This window comes from Amblyraja radiata, chromosome 12 (assembly GCF_010909765.2).
Source record: "Amblyraja radiata isolate CabotCenter1 chromosome 12, sAmbRad1.1.pri, whole genome shotgun sequence".
Lineage (NCBI taxonomy): Eukaryota > Metazoa > Chordata > Chondrichthyes > Rajiformes > Rajidae > Amblyraja > Amblyraja radiata.
Window position 1 is genome coordinate 10977701 of NC_045967.1, and position 22273 is coordinate 10999973.

Consider the following 22273-nt stretch of genomic DNA (forward strand, 5'->3'; position numbering starts at 1 on the left):
ACATGTACCAAATATTGTTGGACCTTTCCTCTGGAATATGTATTAATCTAAGACCAGAAATCCTTGTCGAACCGAGTTCCATGGCTTTTCAGCTTTTCCTGCTGAACTTGAAATATGTTATCTAGCCTCTTGTTAGTTTTCAGTTTGTGAGACTTTGATGGTCAAAAATTGGCAGCAGTAATTATCTCTGTGACTAAAGTTTAAAAATAATCAATTGGTTAGCACGTGCATGCCAACCAAGATGTTTGCCTCACCTAGTCCCATTTACCTTTGTTGAGCCGACAACCCTTTAAAACTTTACTATCCATGTACCTGTCTAAATGCTTTTTAACATGTAATTATACTCACCTTCACAGCTTCCTTTGGCAGCTTGTTTCATATTCTTACCATGGTAGGTAGTTTGTTCCATATAGCTATCACCCACTGTGAAGAAGTTGCCTCTCAAAATCCCTTTTAATTCTTGCGTTAAATCTATGCCACCTACTGTTAGACACCCTTACCCTGGGAAAAAGACTGGACATTCAACTGGTCTATGCTCCTCGTGATTTTATAAACCCCTCTGGTCTCCCTCAACTTCCGATATCTTAGGGGGGAAAAATTCCAGCCTGTCTAAACTCTCCTTATAACTCAAACCCTCCAGTCCTGGTAACTGCCTCGCAAATCTTTTCTAAACCCTTTCCAGCTTAATGACTTCCTTCCTGTAGCCGGATGACCAGAGCTGCAGGCAGTACTTAAAATGTGATCTCACCAACGATATCCCAACGGAGAGATGCAAGGGTAGAGATACCTATATCACTGAAAGAGATAGGCAGGGTGGTGAAGAAGACATTTGGCATGCTTGCACTCATCGGCCCGGGCATTAAGCATGCCAAATGCCCTTTTCACCCGTCTGTCCATATGTGTGATCACATTCAGTGATCTAGGTATCTACCCTAGATCTCTCTGTTCTACAACCCTCTCTAGGGCCCTACCATTTACTGGGTAAGGTTCTGCCCTGGTGGTAAATGAAATTGTGAAATGATTAGTGCTACAATTCCTGTCCTTATTATCTAATTTTAGGCTCTTTTAAAATAACTGCATAGTACTAATTAAATCTCCCCTCAACGCCTTCTAAAGCAAGAATACGTCCCCAATCTCCTTTGTTAAATCATCGCAATTGCTTTTTAAATCATTTGAAAATGATCCTGTTTGTCTTGCTGCTTTCATGTACTTCCCTGCTCGTTTCTCTTCTCTAAATTCGTAATCTTATGTTTTTCAACTTTTCTTCCAGTCTGATCAGTTCATTGATATTTTCTGCACTCCGCAACTTACTTTCTCATTGTTAACTATAAGGCCAGTTTTTATACTAACTGCAAACCTCCTAGTTCCTCTGTTTAAGGGAAAGTCGTTATATACCACAGAAAGCAAGAGACTTGACCCTGAGCCCTGCACCATGAATAGCCTTCCAGTTAATATTGTACTTGTTCACCTGTTCTCTTTGATTCTTCCACTTGATCAATTTTTGATTCAACTTGCCCATTCCCCTTCGGTCCCATGAGCTTATTTATTGATCAATTTGCAATGTTGGACTGTGTCTAATGCCTGATTAAAAATTCACATGTTAACACAGAACCTGATTACATTCTCAACATTTTATAGATTTAACACAGCCTTCCCATAAAGAAACAATAGTCTTTGATTAGTTATGCTCTCGAGTAACTGTCAGAATTAATTCTGATTATATGGCCACAATTGATGCTCTGACTCTCTGCTCCCCTTTGTGATTTCCAACCATTACTTATCAAAAACTCCTCTCACTTGTGTCCACCTATTACCTTCCATCTCTTCCAGTTTTCTTCCCCCACCCCACAATGAGTCTGAAGAAGGGTCCTAACCTGAAGGTGCTGCTTGACCCGCTGAGTTATTCCAGCACTTTGTCCTAATGTGTAAACCAGCATCTGCAGATCCTCGTTTCTATTCTCTGACATTGGATTGATTGGCTTTACTTTTGTCCATCCTTTTTCATATTTTTATTATATTAGTAATCTTCTAGTCCATATCACCTGTAGCCAGAAAGGAAGTAGTGCAAATTGAGCTTCCCAATACCCAAAGGCACCTGTAATATCCTACACTGAAACACCACAGGATTGTATATAATTCCCTCCTGGGGTTGAAGAGAGTGCCATTCCCTCATCTTGTGCTGGCATCTCAGTCAATGGTGAAAGCTGAGATGTGTAGGATAGAAATGCAAATGCTGGTTTAAATCGAAGGTAGACACAAAATGCTGGAGTAACTCAGGCAACATCTCTGGAGAGAAGGAATGGGTGACGTTTCGGGTTGAGACCCTTCTTTAGACTGAATCAGTCCAAAGAAGGATCTCGACCCGAAACGTCACCCATTCCTTCTCTCCAGAGATGCTGCCCTGCTGAGTTACTCTAGCATTTTGTGAAAGCTGAGATGCAGTGTTCAGGGAAATAAATTAGTCTGGATAGAATTTATTTTCATGAGGAAATGAGTTGACCATTATCTTGTGTGTATTTTTGGTCTATTATTAATTATATTAATAGCGTAACAGCATAAAATTATTATGAATGCATTTGTCGAAGAAGCATTGCTCACATTTATTTATCTTTGTTAATAGATACAGCCCCGATCTTTTGGAAAAGGTCTTTCAAATGGCAGAAGGTATTGACATCGATGACACAGCATCATCTGAGTTAGTTCCATCGAGCACAACCAACAAAAGATCCAATTCTGATAATGGTAAGTAAAGAACCCTTGTCCTTACTTGTGTGGGTACAGCTGTGTTGTGTTAAAATGTGGAAACAGACAGCCCACCCAATCTGCCTGTTTATATCCACATCTTGAACAGTGTAGTCTAATCCAATGTGCTTGTCCTTCACCAATATCCTTTTATTATACTTCAAACGTCATAGTCATATAGCGCGGATACAGGCCCAATTTGCCCAGGCCGACCAATGTGCGCAGCGGTAGAGTTGCTGCCTCTCAGTGCCAGAGACCCAGGTTCAATCTTGACTATGGGCGCCGTCTGTACGGAATTTGTATGTTCTCCCTGTGACCGCGTTGGTTTTCTCCGGGTGCTCCAGAGACGAACAGATTTGTAGGTTAATTGGCTTTGGTAAAAAATTATCCCTAGTGCAGAGGATTGTGCTAGTGTACGGGAATCACTGATCGACGCGGATTCGGTGGGCCGAATGAGCCTGTTACCACGCTGTATCTCTAAAGTGCAAAGTAAAGACTCAAGATGTCCCATCTGCCTGCATTTGGCTTGTGTCCTTTAAACCTTTCCTATCCATGTACCCATCCCTCCAAACGTCTTCAGTGTTGACACAACCTTTTGTTTAAAGGAATTTTGTTAGTGCATTCCACAATCTTGCAGCCTTTTTGTTTTTTGTTTTAAAAAAAAAAACATTGTTTCACTTAATTTCTGTTCAAAATGTTTTGCATATTTTATTGTGCGGGGGTAATGTAATTGAATGAATTCTCATCAGTTGAATAGAGAACAAAATTGCAAAGTAATTCTGCATTTGATCTGCAAAACCAACCTCTACCTCAAATCAAATTCCATTAAATCTGTGTGGTAAATGTTCCAAATCACCATGATCAGTATGGTCTTGATTGAATATGGCAATTTGTGCTGAATTATGGGCAGTTTGTGTTTCCAGGGCTCTGTCCCTCTGGGAACTAAACTGAACACAGAACATAGAATAGTACAGCACAAGAACTGGCCCTTCAACCCCAATCTGCTGAACATAGTTCAGTTTCTCTGGAGAAAAGGAATAGGTGATGTTTCTGGTCGAGACCCTTCATCAGACAGAGTCAGGGAAAGGGAAACTAGAGGTATGGCAAGGTACAGAATGCAGAGCCTGCATCGATGACTCAGGAAAGATGGAGCCCACCATGGTCCATTGTTGGCTGGGGACGGGGTAATTACGAAGGAATACAAATGGTGAAATTAGCAAGAGGGCTGGGATGGGGGAGGGGCAGAGAGTGGGAATGCAAGGGGTACTTGAAATTAGAGAAATCAATATTCATGCCGCTGGATCTGCCTTAGGCTCTGCGATCTCCCAGTTACCTAGTATTTTAACTCCCCTTCTCACTTCCATACTGACCTTTTTGTCCAGGACCAGCTACATGTAAATGGAAGGAACAACACCTCATATTTTGCTTGGACACCTTAAAACCCCGCAGCGTGAATATTGCTGAGGTACTATGGAAGCTTTTGTTTACGTGTTTGCCAAGACTATACATGATTACAATCAGTCAGTCCACCCTGCACAGATAAAGGGCACAACATTTAGTGCAAGATAAAGTCCGATTAAAGATAGTTGAAAGGTCTCCAATGAGGTAGATGGCAGGTCAGGACTGCACTCTAGCTGATGAGAGGACCCTGATAACAGCAGGGAAGGAACTGTCCCTCAATCTGGAGGTATGCATGTTCAAACTTCTGCACCTCTTGCCTAATGGGAGAGGGGAGACGAGGGAGTGATTGGGGTGAGACTAGTCCTTGATTATGCTGGTGCCCTTGCCGAAGCAGCATGAAGTGTAGATTGAGTCAATGGAGGTTGGTTTGCGTGATGATTTGTCCACAATTCTGCAATGGATGGAGATGTTCCCAAACCATTATGTGATGCATCCCGATAAAATGCCTTCTATGGCGCATTTGTAGAAGTTGCTGATGGTTGTTGGCGGACATGTCAATCTTCTCAAGCCATCTAAGGAAGTAGAGGTGTTGGCGTGCTTTCTTGGCCAGCTTCCAAGTGGCTGGTCTAGGACAAATTGCTGGTGATATTTATTGCTAGGAACTTGAAGCATTCGACAATCTCTACTTCGGCACCATCAGTGTATACTGCTTTGCTTCCAGAAGTCAATCACAATCTCCTTTGTCTTATTGACATTGAGGGAGAGAGTGTTGGCTTGGCACCAGGTTTCAAGGTTCTCAATCTGCTTTCTGTACTTAATCTTGTCATTATTTGGTATCCGGCCCACTAAAGTGTTATCTATGAACTTGTAAATTGAGTTGGATTAGTATTTGGCTGCACAGTTATGAGTGTATAAGGAGTATAGGAGGGGACTGATAACACACCTTGCGGGGCACCAGTGTCGAGAATCTTCATAGAGGATGATTTGTCACCTACCCTGGCTGATTATTGTCTGTTGGTCAGGAAGTCGAGAATCCATTCGCAGAGGGGAATGCTGATTCCGAGTTCCACGGGTTTGGAGAAGAGCTTGGTTGGGATAATGGTATTGAAAGCTGAGCTATAGTTGATGAATAGGAGTCTGATGTAGGTGTCCTTCTTATCCAGGTGTTCCAGGGATGAGTGTAGGGCCAGGCAGATGGCATCAGCCGTGGACCTGTTGTGGCGGTAGGCGAACTACAGTGGATCTAGGCTGCTTGGTAGGCTGGATTTAATGTGTGCCATAACCAGCCTCACGAAGCATGATGCTAAGACCATCTCTTATCTACCTGCACATAATCCATTTCCTTCCATTCCCTGTATGTCCAAAAGCCTCTTAAAAGCCACTATGGATCTGCCTCCACCATGGACCCCAGCAACGTGTTCCAGGCACTCACCACCTGTGTATTTAAAAAAAAGTTGCACCACATATCTCCTTTAAACTTTGCCCCTTTCACCTTAGTATGCCCTCTAGTATTCTGTTTTTCCATCCTGGGGGCAACAGTTCTGACTGTCAATCCTATCAATGCTTCTCATAATTTCATATACTTCTAGCAGGTCTCCCCGCACCTCCTGGCGTTCCAGAGAAAATTATCCTAGTCTGTCCAACCTCTCACTGCAGCTAATACCTCCGAATCCAGGCAACATTCTGGTGACAATGTAATAACAAGAAACTGCAGATGCTGTTTTATACAAAAGATAGTCACAAAATGCTCGAGTAACTCAGTGGATCAGGCAGTACGGATAGGCGACGTTCTGGGTCGGAACCTTTCTTTGGACTGAATAGGTCAGAATGAATGTCTGAAGAAGAGTTCTGACTCAAAACATCGCCTGTCCACGTTTTCCAGGGATGCTGCATGACCCAATGAGTTAGTCCAGCATTTTGTGTCTAACATTCTGGTAAAACTCCTCTGCACCCTTTCCAAAGCCTCCACATGCTTCCTCTAATGGGGTGACCAGAATTGCTCAAAATATTCCAGAATTTTGGCCAAACTAAAGTCCTTTAAAGCTGCATCATGACCTTATAATCAATAGACCGATCTATGAAGGCAAGCATACACGATGCCTTGCTTACCACTCTATCTACATGTCTTTAAAGTCATACAGTGTGGAAACGTGACATGTTCCCACTTTCAGGGAGCTAGTACCCAAGATCCCTCTGTCCATCATTGCTGTTGAGGGTCATGCCATTAATTGTATATTTTACTTCGGAGTCACGTGAGTGACTACGTGAAGAAGCCCGCCAGGACGCATGCGTGTCATATCGCTTTCACGCTTGCGAAACGACAGGCGGGGTGGAACGTTCCCCCGCAGCGGTAAGTTTGAAACCGCGACCTGCAGGTAGTTTTTGTCCCCGTGCTGTTTTTACACGGGGGGGGGGGAAGCTGGACAAAATAGTGTCCACAAGTACTGCGAGTAAAGCTGGCTGGGGAGGACCGCGAAGTTGCGGGAGCCAGCAGCAGTTGAAGGCACAAGCCCCGTAAGGGATCAGCTGTGCCGACATTTTGTCCCGCGCCGGCCAGAACACCACGGCCGGGCGGGAGACTATTCAGAATGGGGCCGTCGACTTTTGACAAGTTGAAAACGGAGGAGGCGGGGTGGAACGACGTTCCCCCGTAGCGACAATTTAAACCAGGACCTGCAGGTAAGTGCTGCGGTCTTTTTGTGTTTTCCCATGCTGATTACAGGTGGAGAAACCAACGGGCTGCGACAAAGCTGGTGAGGGAGGACCGCGGAGCAGCGGGCAGCCAGCAGCAGCCAGCGGCACTCGGATCACCGATAGTGGGATCAGCTGTGCCCGATGTCGCCTCCGCACCGGCCAGATCCACGCGGCCGGGCGGTAAGGCTAGACACAAAACAAACAAGGTCTTGGACTCAGAGGAGTCCGACTTTGAACAACCGCGGGCGGCCAGCGACCGAGAGCGCTGGAGCCGGATGGAGCGGTGTGTGGAGCATTTGCTCCAACGTGACAGACTCCGGGAGATGGAGTCGGGTCACTGTGGGCCCTATGATAAACCAACAGCAGTACCTCTTGAAGGGCTGCACAGTGCTTCTACCTCATCAGAGGGGAGCACTGCGGGTCAGTTCTGGGCTGACCTGGAAGAGGGGTCCGCAGAAGGAAAGACGTGTGCAAGGGGTGCAGGGACTGTACAAACCTGGGACCACAAAACCACCAATACTATTGTTTGGAGGCAACCTATCGAAGCAAGTCAAGGAGCTCGATGTGGAAGCAAAAACCCTGGGACTAATAAAAGGGACTCCAACAAAAACCCACTACAGCCAAAGACAGCACCCCTACGCACCTACCAGCAGAACTGGTGAAAGCTCGAGGGCCCGGTACTCAAAACATGAGTCTTTTTAGGCCATGGCCCAGGCCGGCCTTCTTGGAAGATGCGGGGACCTCCAACGCCAACCAAACCGAAAATCCAGACACCAGCGCAACAACAGCAGCGAAGAACCTACAAAAAAGAAGTAAACCTGCCACTGGTAACTATGGAGGTAGGTGGGTCTGGTTCCCTACAAAATACAGGGAGCATGGAGGTTGGGGGGAGATTACACTCTTTTCTGAATGCATGGAGCATGTTAACAACTGATACTTACATCTTAAGCAGTATCCAGGGATATACAATAGAGTTTATACACAAGTACAGCCCTCCAGTTCAACATATACCGAACCAAATGTTCGTGCTTTCTGATAAAGAAAAATCAAAAGCGCAAACTGAACTGAAGCGGCTTTACGTAAAAGGTGTAATTGAGAAAACTCAACACGAACCATTAGAATTCGTGTCCAATATATTTACCAAAAACAAAAAAGATGGTGGTTGTCGCATCATCATAGATCTGACAAAATTGAATACATTTGTACAATATATTCACTTCATGGAATATCATGGAAACCTTTGTTACTGCTAAACAATTAATTTCCAAAGGTTACTTCATGGCCAGCATCGATTTAAAAGATGCTTACTATTCAGTGCCTATACGAGGTGACCACAGATGTTACTTAAAATTCAACTGGATGGGACAACGCTGGCAGTATAAAGCACTGCCAAATGGTTTATCATCAGCCCCCAGGCTGTTCACAAAAATTTTGAAACCAGCCCTAGCGTTTCTACGGAAACGTAAACACATGGTCATGGCATATTTAGATGACATGTTCATTGTGGGCAAAACTTTGGAATTGGCCAAACAAACTGTAACAGCCACAAAACAGTTATTTGAAAAACTGGGATTTATTATCCATCCAGTTAAATCTAAACTAACGCCTTCCACTACTATGGACTATTTGGGGTTCACCATTGACTCAGTTCACATGTCGGTGACTCTGCCTAAGGGAAAGGCTAGAGATTTAATGGAGGCTTGCAATAACCTCATTGACATCAGCAAACCATCCATCAGATTGGTAGCAAAAGTAATTGGCAAAATGGTGGCTGCCTTTCCAGCCACACAATTTGGACCTCTACATTACCAAAACTTACAGAGAGCAAAAATACAAGCACTCAAAATTAATGCAGGTCACTTTGACAGACCTATGAAACTACAAATCAAAGCTAAAATTGAACTAAAATGGTGGATAGATCTGGCTTTGTTCCAATCCAATCATTGTCAGTAACCCTTCCATGGTACTACATACTGATGCCAGTGCACTTGGGTGGGGAGCCACCAATACCATCACCAGCTGTGGAGGTAGATGGACTGCTCAGGAGGCATCATTATTACTCACACTGGGCATAAACTACCTGGAAATGTTGGGTGCATTCCATGGCCTAAAGTCATATTGTACTGGGTCATATCACCAGCATGTTAGACTACAGATAGACAATACCACCGTGGTAGCATACATTAACCACATGGGTGGAAACAAATCGACATAATGTGACAATCTGGCTAATACAATTTGGCAATGGTGTATCCAGAGAGATATTTGGATATCAGCCACTTACCTACCAGGAAGACTAAATTTAGTGGCAGACACCAGGTCACGCAAATTTAATGAAAACACCGAATGGATGTTGAATAAAAAAGTATTTGCTGATATTACAGCAAAATATGGAACACCAGATATCGATCTATTCGCATCCAGACTTAACCACCAGTTATCAAATTATGTTTCATGGGAACCAGACCCTGGGACAGCGGCGACAGATGCATTTTCGCTGCATTGGGGGGAAATTGTTTATTTACGCATTCCCTCCTTTCTGCCTCATCAGTCGGGTATTAAGGAAAATACAACAAGACTCTGCGTCTGGTATTTTGGTAGTACTCAACCATGATTCCTAGTGGTATTAAACATGGTATTAGAACCATGTATCACCATCCCACATAGACCAGATTTATTGCTACATCCCATAAGAAGGGATAGCCACCCATGCCATAAACATTTGAACTTATTAATTTGTAGAGTTTAAAAACACCTCTACTACCTACGAACCTATCTCCATTGACGTATTACAGGTAACCCATTCCACCTCCCTTGTTTTTCTGTTGTGTTTTTTTTTCTTTCTTTTTTCTTTGTAACTTTCTACCCTCTTTCTCCCTCTTTCTATAAAAAATAAAAACACTAGAAGCAGAAGTAATTGATAATGGAAAATTTTAATAATGTATGACTGATGCATATGAATTTTTTTTTAACTATAATATATAACTACATTTTATAATATGTCTACTTCTAATAAATAAATTTAAAAAAAAACAAAAAAAAAAACACCTCTACTACAACTGGGACTGACGGACCGAACAGTGAACATGATCTCGGCGGCCCAAAGACAGTCAACCAAAAAACAGTATCTGGTCTATATCAGGAAGTGGGAGATGTACTGCCATAAAAACAACATCACCTACAGAGACATGAACATCCCGTCTGTTCTGGAATATCTGGCAGGCCTCCACTATGATGAGGGGCTCAGTTACAGTGCCATCAACTGCGCCAGAAGTGCCATATCGACTTACCTATGGCAGGGGACAGAGCGTTACTCTGTTGGGACTCACCCACTGGTAACAAAACTTATGAGGGGAATTTTTAATACTAATCCCCCAAGAACCAGGTACTCCCAAATATGGGATGTAAGTATTGTCCTGAAGATACTCAGGAATTGGTCTCCAGCAACAGCTCTGTCCCTACACAGACTGACATTAAAAACAGTCATGCTAATGGCATTGGTCACGGCACAGAGGGTACAGTCACTGCATAAACTAAGACTGGACAACATGACTTCCTCAACAGAAAATATTACGTTTCATATCTATGAGTTAGTAAAGCAGAACAGACAGGGATCAGCAGGCCTCAATATACAATTTAGGTCATACCCAACAGATGACCGTCTCTGTATAGTAAGACATCTGTCGTTATACATGGAGACAACGAAAATCCTAAGAGGCAATGAGAAGGCACTTTTGGTCAGCCACAAGCAACCACACAAAAGAGTGACGGTCCAGACCATCTCAAGATGGCTGAAACAGGTCCTAACTCAGGCTGGGGTGGATACTAATATTTTAAACCTCATTCCACCAGGGCTGCAGCTACATCGGCAGCGATACAGTTGGATGTACCAATGAACCAAATCCTCAAGGCAGCAGGATGGTCTGGGGGAAAAAACATTCCAATTATTTTACAACAAACCAGTAATGAAACATGGAACGTTTGCAGAAACAATTTTAAGTTCTGTAAATTAATTTAAACCCATAAAAAGGGGTTATAATTTTGTGTTAACAAATTTTATGATTTCAATGTCGAATTCATGTCCAAATTATGTTAACACAATTCCTCCTACAGTCATCAAGGCAGACGTGATGCATGGACTCGTTTCCACGGCATGAAATCACAGAGCTTTAAAACCTTCACGTAGTCACTCACGTGACTCCGAAGTAAAATTGTAAGATTAAACGAGAACTTACCAGTTTGAAGTTTGATCTGTATTTTATTAGGAGTTACGATGAGGGATTACGTGCCCTCCGCTCCCACCCTTAATCATATACTTAACTGGTATCTCTTCTCTAATCTTACTATGTTTAGTCATTACAGTTACCTGTGATTTCACACCGCTGCTTTGAAGAATGCCACGCATGCGTCCTGGCGGGCTTCTTCACGTAATCCCTCATCATAACTCCTCATAAAATACAGATCAAACTTCAAACTGGTAAGTTCTCGTTTAATCTTACTATTTCCCCTTGCTCCCAAAGAGCAGCACCTCCCACTTGCTCAGATTAAACTCTATCTGCCGTATCTCCACCCATTTCTGTAGCTTATCTATATCCCGCCATCTAGCTCGACAGCCTTCCTCACAGTCTGCGAACCCAAAAATCTTGGTTTCATCTACAAATTTACTAACCAATCCATCTATGTTTATGTCCAAGACATTTATATTATACTAGACTGGGACCCATTGGGTCCCTGTCACATGGGAGGCCTGGTCCCCCAACACAACCCGTTCCCCCAACGCAATATTCGACCACTCACCCATGGCCCCCATGCAACCCGTTCCCTAACGCGATATTCCACCACTCACCCGTTTTCCCCCAACACAATATTCCACCACTCACCATAGCCCCCAATTGTGCAGGGGAGGCTCATTTCCCCTTATTCACCCTCCTTTTTAAACTTTAAAAAAAAATCCAATTGCACTTGCTGCCAGGACTGCCAGTGTCCTGGGATTTGCAACATTGTAGCAGGGCTACAGTCCCGTTGTCACGTCATAGCTGTAACTGCCACTGCAACGTCATTTTTCTCATAGTGTGGTTTTGTAAAGTTAAAAATGTGAATAACTTGTGAAATATAACATCAATCTGAACGAGACTTGAATACACCGGACCACAGGACAAGTGCGAGTAAGGTGGTCCAAAAATTGTAGCGCTATCGTGTACCGTTTTGGCGTAGTTCCGGGATCACATGGGCAGACATGCAGACACGCATACATACACACACACGCACAGAAACAAAGATGAGAGTTTTAGTAATATATATACTGGACCACCAGCCTGAATATTGGTCTCCCGACACAACCATCTGTCTTTTATCAGTAAGCCAGCTCCGAATCCATATGGCCAAGTTATTGTTAATCCCATGCATCTTAATTCTCTGGATCAGCATATCATGGGGGCCTTTTATCAAATATCTTCTTAAAATTCATGTAGAGAACATCCACCGCCCTACCTGCATCGTCGCCTTTGTCACCTCAAAAAACTGTAATGATAGGATTACATTCTAAAATGTAAAACATTGAATCTTATTGCTCCAACGGTTGTGCATTTAAGGTGAATATAGGTGGAAAGGAATGGAAGAATCTTGGAGAATTGGTGGCTTAAATATCCAATATATCCTGTGTATCTGGTTATATTCTTTAGTCTTAATGGTTATTTATTTCTTTATTCTTTGTTCAAATTAAGCAAACGAGAACAAATTTATTTTACAATATTACGCTGTATTTTTCTTGATGCACACACTTTGTAACAAAATCTTCCAGTACTTTCCATAATATCCTAAATTTCTTATAAATTCCTTGGAATATTAGAAGGGCCCACTGTAGGAGTTAAAATCTAACTGCATAGATCTAGATCATTGTATTAGTAGTAGTTGACAGAATGAAATATGTTTAGTTTATTATTGTCACATGTACTGAGATACAGTTAAAAGCTTCTTTGTTGTGTGCTATCCAGTCAACAAAAAGACTATACATGCTTACAATCAAGCCGTCCACAGTGTACAGACGCTATAAGATACGATTACTATAAGATTAACGCCATAAGATAAACTTTAGGACTCGTGAATGGAAGTTTTCAGATTTGATTATTTAAAAATCAAGTCAATTATATGTTCATACATATGAGCTGTATTTGAAAATGTTACCTAACTCCTTTTATCTGTGATTTCAGGTGAAAATCCAACAGCAAAGCGGAAACCTCCTTCGATTCGTCCCAAATTTCGTTTTGAGCCGGTAGCATTTGTTAGTAGCAGCAATAAGAATGATGATGATTCAAAGAAAAGGTCAAGTCAATTAGACAAGCCACGAAGGTGGGCAGATGTAGATGAAGATGCCCACCCATTAAATCCTCTGACGAAACCTGAGGAGGACTCTGAGAAAGCAGATTCTCCCCCCAGTGATGAAAAATCAAATAGATCTAGCAAAAGTTCAAATGGGCCATTGCCCCCTGCCTCCTCTGACAATTCAGCATTTGATTATGACACTTTGTACAAAAGTTTCTTCACAGATACAAATGAAAACAAAAGTGGAAACTGCATTAACGGGATAACTGTCTTAAGCTCATACATGTCAAAAATACAACAGAACTATTCAGCAAAATATGAGGCTTATCATTCCGTTCCCGCGTCAAATCCTTATCCAACGATGAGAGGGCCAGACTTTTCTAAAATACCAGTTGGCAACAAACAAGGCTATAAGGGTCTGGGTTTTACTCAGACCAAACGGTCAAAAGGTAGAAAATCTTCCAAGAAAAATGCCAGCAAATCCGTACTTCCCGAACCTCTGCAACCTTTGTCGGGCAAGTCTCCGTCTGGCGGGTTTTCTCCGTCTGCGGTAAAGAGCCGACAGAATTTTTTTAATATGCTCCAGATATCTGTGTCAAGGAAACTTAGTTCGATCGGAGGCTTCAGTAACCAGTTAAACCATAGTGACGTGCTAAGCAGCTGCATTCAAACGTGTAAAACTAACCCTCAGTATTTCTATGTGTCGCTGAGGGAGATCCCTCCAGCTGATGTACCAAAAAACAAGAAAGTCTTGTCAGATGGCTATGCTTGTGAACTGAGGTGTCAGGGTGTTTACTTATCTACTGGTTATGCTGGCAGCAAAATTGGAGCTCGAGATAGGGCGTCTGAACAAGCCTTAAAGTTGTTCCTGAAAGATGTAGTAGTTGACGTGGTAAAGCGCAAATGTAAAAGCAGTTGCATTGATGATCTAATATTGTGTGAAAAAAACACACCTCGGAATGATATTCCTCCTGCTCTCAAAAAGCCAGATGAGAAAATCCCAAGCAAAGATTCATCCAATAAAAGCAACGAAACAAGCAAACAGGGCACTCGGAATTTAAAGGAACACAAACAGAAGAACTGGATGGAATTCGTCATTCTGGAGACTGCAAAAAATGCCGTGTGCATTCTGAACAATTCAGCTCAATTCAATCGAATGACCGTGGATTACAGGTTTCAGCTGACCCCCAGTCAAGTTTGGCAGTGCCGCGTTTTTATAGAAGACCATTTTATCGCCGAGGCCTACGGAACCAAAAAGTTGGTGAAGCATACGGCGGCAGAGAAGGCTTTGGTTATACTGAAGCAAACTCAGCCGATTGTAAAGTCAAACAAGCCGGGAAATACTGGCACTGCCATCTCTCGCAATGCAATTCTTGGACGTTCTGCCGAAGAAGCCCTTAAACAAAAGATCACAGAAGACAACATTGGCAATCAGCTTTTACGAAAAATGGGTTGGAAAGGAGGTGGTTTGGGGAAAGAGGGGGAGGGTATTTCAGAGCCAATCACTGTAAAAGAACAGTTTAAGAGGGAGGGCTTGGGTTTAGATATGAACAAGAGTGGTTCTAAATTAAACAAACGAGATATAGAAGATCTTATCAAAAATTATGCCCGTTCAGAGAAGCAGGAGGAGCTGACCTTTTCCAAAGAGCTGACCAATGAAGAGCGTATGCAAATCCATCAAATGGCTGCCAAATATGGTCTCAAGAGTAAGTCCTACGGGAAAGGAAAGGAGCGCTATTTGGTTGTAAGCAGAAAAGTATGTGTAGATGATATTATGAATCAGCTTGCACAGGAAGGACAGGTTGGACGATTTGAATTGGTAGTGCCGGGTTCTTCAAATTGATGCAGAACTCTGCCCCATTTTTCATTTTTATTTATGTGCGGTTTTCTTCAGAAGCAAGACTATTTTGCTCCGTGATCCGAATTCAGTTATTGTAAATGGTTTCTCAATTGCAATAGAAATTTATTTACATCTATTATTTACAGTTTTTGAAATTGTCATCAGTGAGGTAGATGTTCAAAAGGCATCCAAAATGAACTCTTCAGTATTTCTGCATCTCCTTTCTCCATGTATAAAAAATAACTGTCTGTTATTTACAAAATATGGTAATAAACTGCCGCTGTTGAAATTACTAGTGAACTAACAACTGTTTCAATGTGATTCATCTTAATTAAAGTCAGTAGGTGAGATCCATTAAATTTCAAAGTTAGTGTACATTGATCTTGAAATTTAGTGTATATTTTTTTAATGCTATTTTTTTTTCTAATGAGGGTCTGGTGATGTATATGTTGCGGTAGTCTTTTTGTTCTCATGAGCACCTTCATTGAATGGGATAAATTGTAGTTGAGATCCAACTTTTTTGTCCATTTTGGTCCTTAATTGTTAGACTGTTGGACTAAGATAACATTGCAAGCATCTGGAACTGAAAATTGTATTTTGCTGATTTGATAGTTCTGCAGTGCAATATTTAAACTGTCACTAATTTGAATGTATTTTTTATAGCCGTTATTTTACAATCTTTTCCCATTTGGTAGTGTAATTTTCTTTCTCCGCTCCCTGACTCCTGCTGCTCAATGGAATTGGATTATGTGTTTTATTTCCTTGTTGAAATGGCTCATAATTGGAGCCCAGTTGGTAAGTGTGAGTATTCTCATTAAATGCAGTGGATATTGCAGCTTACTCGATACTGCTCATGCGTGGTGTACACATCAGCCCAATATTTGGAATTTTTACTCCCTCTCTTGGTCCAAGTTCCCTCCTTAACCCAGGATGTTGAGTTCAATTTTAGTGCCTTACTGCAACCCTGAATGACTCGGCACAGATCTGAATTAGAGTCACTGATGTTTGTGGCTTCTCCTGTGTAAAAGCAGAATTCTGAGGTGGAATTATAATTTATTTTAAGGACTGCGCAAGTGTGCATTGGGATTAGCAGGTTTTGCAGGATTAGATTCTGACCTGCTAATCATAATGAGCTTCATTTTGTTCTTCATGAGGACACTTCACTGACATTACCACTACATTAGTAACACTGGTGTGGCTAAATAACTTGGATATTTCCACAGCTGCCAGCTCAAACAGAGAGCACTGCATTGTATGATGTCTAGAATGCCAGGCTGCTGGTTTTGTGACTTTGGCTACTAAATAACAATTTAGGTGTAAAATCAGTGAAGTGATTCTGATTGTAGTTGTATGCTTTTTGGTGTACTAAAACAGGTATGCAGAATGTCCTGATTTTATGTTTCCCTTTGAACAGAATAAAATATTTTTTAATGAAGTCTTGCTCAGAAATAGTGGACTAACAATGCGTTGCTCCTTGTGTATCTGGTGGGTAACTGTTTGCCAATGTTAATTAAATCTCTGAATTCATTCAGCTTGGAGAACGAAGAAAGCAATGGAAGGGTTGTGTTGTTTCTTGTCACCGAGGCAATGCACGCACTTACTAAGAGCTTTGAGAAATTTGAGGCTTGATTGGGTGAAAATAGAAAAATAGATTAAAAGGTTTATTTCCTTTGCTGTAGATCTAGGAAATGTAAAAAAAAAAATAATAGCATCAAATTAAATTTGTGGATTTCTATTTGCAATGCTTATGCTGAGTGTGTACTATTTTCTCTTCCCTGTTCTCTCCCTTCTTTACAGATGGTGCTTAAGGTGTTTATTCTTGGGGTTTGGATCCATAGGTACCAACAGCCCTTTGGCAACTTTCCAGCTATTCAGTGTGAGTATCTGTAGCCAGGTTGACTGCATTGGATAGGAAGGGCCAGCACAATCCTGTTCTTTACCAATCTCTGCACCCGCTAAATTTCCAGCATGGAAATCACTATGGCCCAGTGACCATGCGTACCTTCCCACTCCCACTCCATCTGATCTGCTGGGACTGACTAATTTAGCACTGCCCAGTGAGAAAACTCTACAACAAAGCAACATCAGCATTTCAGAGGCCATTTTTTTTATTGCAAGCTCAACACCATATGTACTGATTGATTAATAATTATAATAATAATACATTTTATTTATGGGCGCCTTTCAAGAGTCTCAAGGACACCTTACAAAAATTTAGCAGGTAGAGGAAAAACATGCAAGGGGAATGAAATAAATAGTAGAGACATGACTAGTACACAAAGTAAAGACCGAATTCAATACAAAACACAATATGAGGCAATTAATGCACAGATGAAAAGGGAGGGGGACGTGGGGCTAAGGATAGGCAGAGGTGAAGAGATGGGTCTTGAGGCGGGACTGGAAGATTGTGAGGGACACAGAATTGCGGATCAGTTGGGGGAGGGAGTTCCAGAGCCTGGGAGCTGCCCTGGAGAAGGCTCTGTCCCCAAAACTGCGGAGGTTGGACTTGTGGATGGAGAGGAGACTGGCTGATGTGGATCTGAGGGACCGTGAGGGTTGGTAGGGGGAGAGGAGGTCAGTGAGATATGGGGGGGCCAGATGGTGGAGGGCTTTGTAGGTGAGGATCAGGATTTTGTAGTTGATCCGGTGGGAGATGGGAAGCCAGTGAAGTTGTTTGAGGACTGGAGTGATGTGATGCCAGGATTTGGTGTGGGTAATGAGTCGGGCGGCTGCGTTCTGGACCAGTTGGAGTCGGTTGATGTAGGTGGAGCTGATGCCAAGGAGAAGTGAGTTGCAGTAGTCCAGTCGGGAGGAGATGAAGGCATGGATGAGTCTTTCAGCAGCGGGAGGTGTGAGAGAGGGTCTGAGTTTGGCGATGTTGCGGAGATGAAAGAAGGAGGTTTTAATGACATGGCGGATGTGAGGCTCAAGGGAGAGGGTGGAATCAAAGATCACGCCAAATTGTAAGTCAAATGTCTACCAGTAATGTATATCTGAAATAAAATCAGAAAATGATTGAAATAGTTTTCTCTGTGCTTATGGTTCAACAGGTACCAGGCCTCCTTTAGTACATGGCATATAAAGCTTTATCATGTGCATCAGCAGACTATGTTATGCTGGTAGAGTTATGTGGGAATCCTGTCTTATTCACTCTTCCCATTGTTCTATCCCCTCCTTTCAGCCCAAAAGTGTTGAGATCAATTGTTGCACAACTGATGATGTCCCATTTATGATCAGTTATATTTATTTTAATATAAACATTCTCTTGGTTTTGGCAAAAGGACTAAACACTGATTTCCAATTTTGTATGCAACTTAAATTAATGAAATTAGAGAATTTGGGCTGGCCAATTGGACCAGGCTAGAGGTCTGGATTGTACTGTGGAACAGATGTGGGAGTATAGGTGCGTAGTTCCTTGAAAGTGGCAATAGTGTCATAAAGAAGGAAGGGGTGGCACAGCGTTAGAGTTGCTGCCTCACAGCACCATTGTCCTGCGTTTGATCCGCACTGCGCCTGTCTGTACGAAGATTGTACGTTCTCCCTGTGACCGCTTGGGTTTTCTTCGGGTGCTCCGGTGTCCGCCCACACTTCAAAGACGTGCAGGTTTATAGGTTAATTGGCATCGGTAAAATTGTAAGTTGTCCCTAGTGTATAGGATGGTGCTAGTGTACAGGGTGATTGTTGGTTGGCGTGGGCTGGAGGGCCTGTGTACGCGCTGTATATCAAAACTAGAGTAAAGCCTAAAATAAGGCATTTGGCACGCTTGCCATTGTTGGGAAGGGTATAGAATACTAAAGTTTGGACATCATGATGCAGCTGTACAAGTCGATGTTGAGACCATACTTGAGTACTGTGTAAAGTTCTGGTTGCCCAGCTATTAGAAGGATGTCATTAACTTGGAAAGGGTGCGGAAGAGATTCACCAGGATGATACCTAGGCTCGTGGGCTTGTTATAGGGAGAGGTTGGATAAGTTGGGACTTTTTCTTTGAAGCGTAGGAGTCTGATGGTGAACTTATTGAAGTATACAAGATCATGAGGGATCTTGTTTTATTTCAATGGCCATATCAGGTGGAATCATTTATGATTTAAATTGTAAGTCAAATGTCTACCAGTAATGTATATCTGAAATAAAATCAGAAAATGATGGAGACACTGAGTCAGCATGTGTGCAAAGATATGCAGTTATCATTATAGGATGAATATTCTTTGTCAGAACAGGCAGATGAGAAAACAAGTTAGTAATAAATTGCAATTGGGGAAGAGATGGTTAGGGCGAAGGGAATATTGTGTGACAGGGCGAGGTTAGGTTGTCAAGAGATAGTTTATTGTCATGTGTCCCAGATAGGACAATGAAATTCGTGCTTTGCTTCAGCACAACAGAATATAGTAGGCACGTGGATGTTGCAGATTTCAGGCTCCTGTACCTTCTTCCTGAAGGCAGCAGTGAGTGGCCAGGATGGTGTGGGTCCTTGATGATGCTGGCAGCCTTTTTGAGGCAGCCACTGCGATAGATCCCCTCGATGGTAGGGAGGTCATAGCCGATGATGGACTGGGCAGTGCTTACAACTTTTTGCAGTCTTTTCTGCTCCGGGGCGCTCAAGTTGCCGAACCAAGCCACGATGCAACCGGTCAGCATGCTCTCTACTGTGCACCTGTAGAAGTTCGAGAGAGTCCTCCTTGACATACAGACTCTCTGTAATCTGCTCTGGAAGTAGAGGCGCTGATGCGCTCATTGTGATATGTTGATGAAACTTGGTTGATGGATTACTGAGGGAAAGATTTAAATTAATTGTCATATGCATGGGTACCGGAACTACTTCATTGTACATCTTCATTGCAAGATCTCAGTTCCTGAGGAATCATTGGATCCCAGTGGTTATAAACCTAATACATAAAAAGAAAATAATATAATTGCTTGTCTTTTAACAAAACTGTTGTATTGCCTATGTGACTGCATTAAACTATGTGAAAAATGTGTGAAAACGAAGTAGAATGAATGAAAGCAAGCCCATTGAGGATAGGGGGAAATGTTGAATTAAGCGTTACAAGGGATAGGTTTGAAAATGACAACTAATGTGGAAAAATAGAGAAGTTGTTTTCATGAATTTAAGCATTTGAGGAAATCACAAGCCAACACGGAAACTGGTATTTCAGTTTGATAGAACGTTTTATTTGATTCTGTTGGATCATCTTGCCGAGGATGGGAATATAGGAGAGAAGGAAGGTGAGAAGCTGGCTGTGGCCTGGTTTGCTTTTAGTCTTTTAATATACTCAAATAACATTATACTTTCATTTATAAATCTATGCAATTTTGCAAAATGGCTCTTCATTGGAATATTACCAAACATTAAGGGCAGCACAGTGCCACAGCTGGTAGAGCTGCTGCCTCACAGTGCCAGAGACTCGGGTTGGATCCTGACTACAGGTGCTGTGTGAAGTTTGTACGTTCTCCCAGTGACCATGTGGGTTTCCTCCAGATTCCTCCCACATTCCAGAGACGTGCAGGTTTGTAGGTTAATGGCTTCTGTAAATTTTAATAGTGTGTAGGTAGTGAATGCAAAACTGGGATAAAATAAAACTAGTGTACGGGTGATCGATGGTCAGCGTGGACTCAGTGGGCTGAAGGGCCTGTTTCCATGCTGTATCTTAAATAAACTAAACTAAACAAACACTGCATCTGAGCCACAAAGTAGTTACAGCAGATGAATAAAAGCAGCAGCTTTTATTGGAACATTTTGAAGAAGGAAAAGATGAGAGAAGTTTATGAAGAATTTCGTGCCTTGTATCCGTGGTGTGTGAAAGCACGGCTGCCAAAGATGGAGTGATTGCAATTCAGAAGTTCAAGAGTTCAATATTGATGGAGCACGGATAGCCGGGAAGAGAAACAGACTGGAGGAGGCGATATTAAATATTAAATTAGCACCAGCTTTATAGTTAGGTTGTGCTTTTTTTACTTGCTATGTTGGAAATCGGTAATATTGTCTGCCACGGTTTAGAAAAGGCCATTCAACCCTTTGAGCCATTTCCTCTGCTCTTTTATATCACTCCTTTGTTCCATGTGCGGGGAAAAAAACATTGACATTTCACCTGTTTTTTTTTTAGCAGGAAGGGCTGCTGTTTAGGCTGCCACTGTCTTTTGCGTGGAATAAAGTATTCTGATTTTGAGATAGCAAGAATTAATTTTAAAGATTCTTCTAGATTTCCTTATGGTAGATTTCTTAAAATGTTCCATATATTTTTGGGCACTCTCGCTGTTTAAAATTTTGCTGTACGTTTTTTAAGGTTATTTACTAACTGGGCTCCACAATATAACCTGGCTGGAGACAGGTTTGGAGGGATAATGGACCAAACGCAGGCAAGTGGGACTAGTGTAGTTGGGACACGTTGGCCGGAGTGGGCAAGTTGGACCGAAGGGCCTGTTTCCACACCGTATCACTCTATTACTCTGACCTGTCTACCCAGTTCTCCCAGAAGAAAATTGGGTGAAAAGAACTTCATTATTCTGCACCTTTGTCTCTCCTGTAGATTATTTGATTGTTCGCTAGTATTGGATTATTGCTGTCATGTATATCCAGATACAGTGAAAACTTTGTGTGTGCTATCCAGATCATACCATACGTAACAGCAATTGTACTATACATGAGCAGTGCAAAAAGTGAAAGGAAATAGTGCAGAATGTAATGTTACAGCTACAGAGAAAGTGCATATTTGAAAAAGGTGCACGGGCTGCAACAAGGAAGAACGCCAATGCATCTTAAGCATATAAGTTATGTTCAAAGATCCCATTGAAGTGGGGAAGCAGCTGTTCTTGAAGCTTGAAGCCTGTCTTGTCTCTTGTACAGAAAAGTTGCCATACCAAGTTATGATGCATTTGGATAGGATGCTTTCTAAGGTGCATCATTGGAATTTGTTAAGAGTCTTTGGTGACATGCCGTATTTCCTTGGTTTTATGAGGAAGTGTGCTTTCTTGGCTGCAACGTCTATGTGGTTGGAACAGGTCAAATTGTTCATGCTATTTACCTGTAGAAGTGTGAAGGTCTCGACAATCTCCACTTCCACACCATAGATGTAGACTGGGGTGTGAGCTTCCCCCCGTTTCCTGAAGTTGATGACTAGCTACTTTTTACTAATATTAAGGGGGAGTTTGGTGTCCTAACACCATGCTGCTAAGCTCCCTATCTCCTTCCAGCACCGTCTTATCGTTGTTCGAGATCCGATTTGCTAAGGCAGTGGCTACTGCAAAGTAATCAATGGAGTTAGAGCAGAATTTGGCT

At 42.3% G+C, this 22273-nt stretch overlaps 1 protein-coding gene across 2 annotated transcripts in view; it reads left to right on the forward strand.

The window, feature by feature from the left end:
• The window catches only part of nkrf (NFKB repressing factor), a 62214-nt gene that overhangs the window by 37586 nt on the left and 2355 nt on the right, over positions 1–22273 (forward strand). For both annotated transcript variants that reach the window (XM_033030232.1, XM_033030231.1), the window contains exons 2-3: positions 2621–2742; positions 13047–16874. In XM_033030232.1, the coding sequence (XP_032886123.1) occupies positions 2621–2742; positions 13047–15001 (2077 nt within the window). In that variant the 3' untranslated portion in view covers positions 15002–16874. The remainder of the gene's footprint in view (positions 1–2620; positions 2743–13046; positions 16875–22273) is intronic.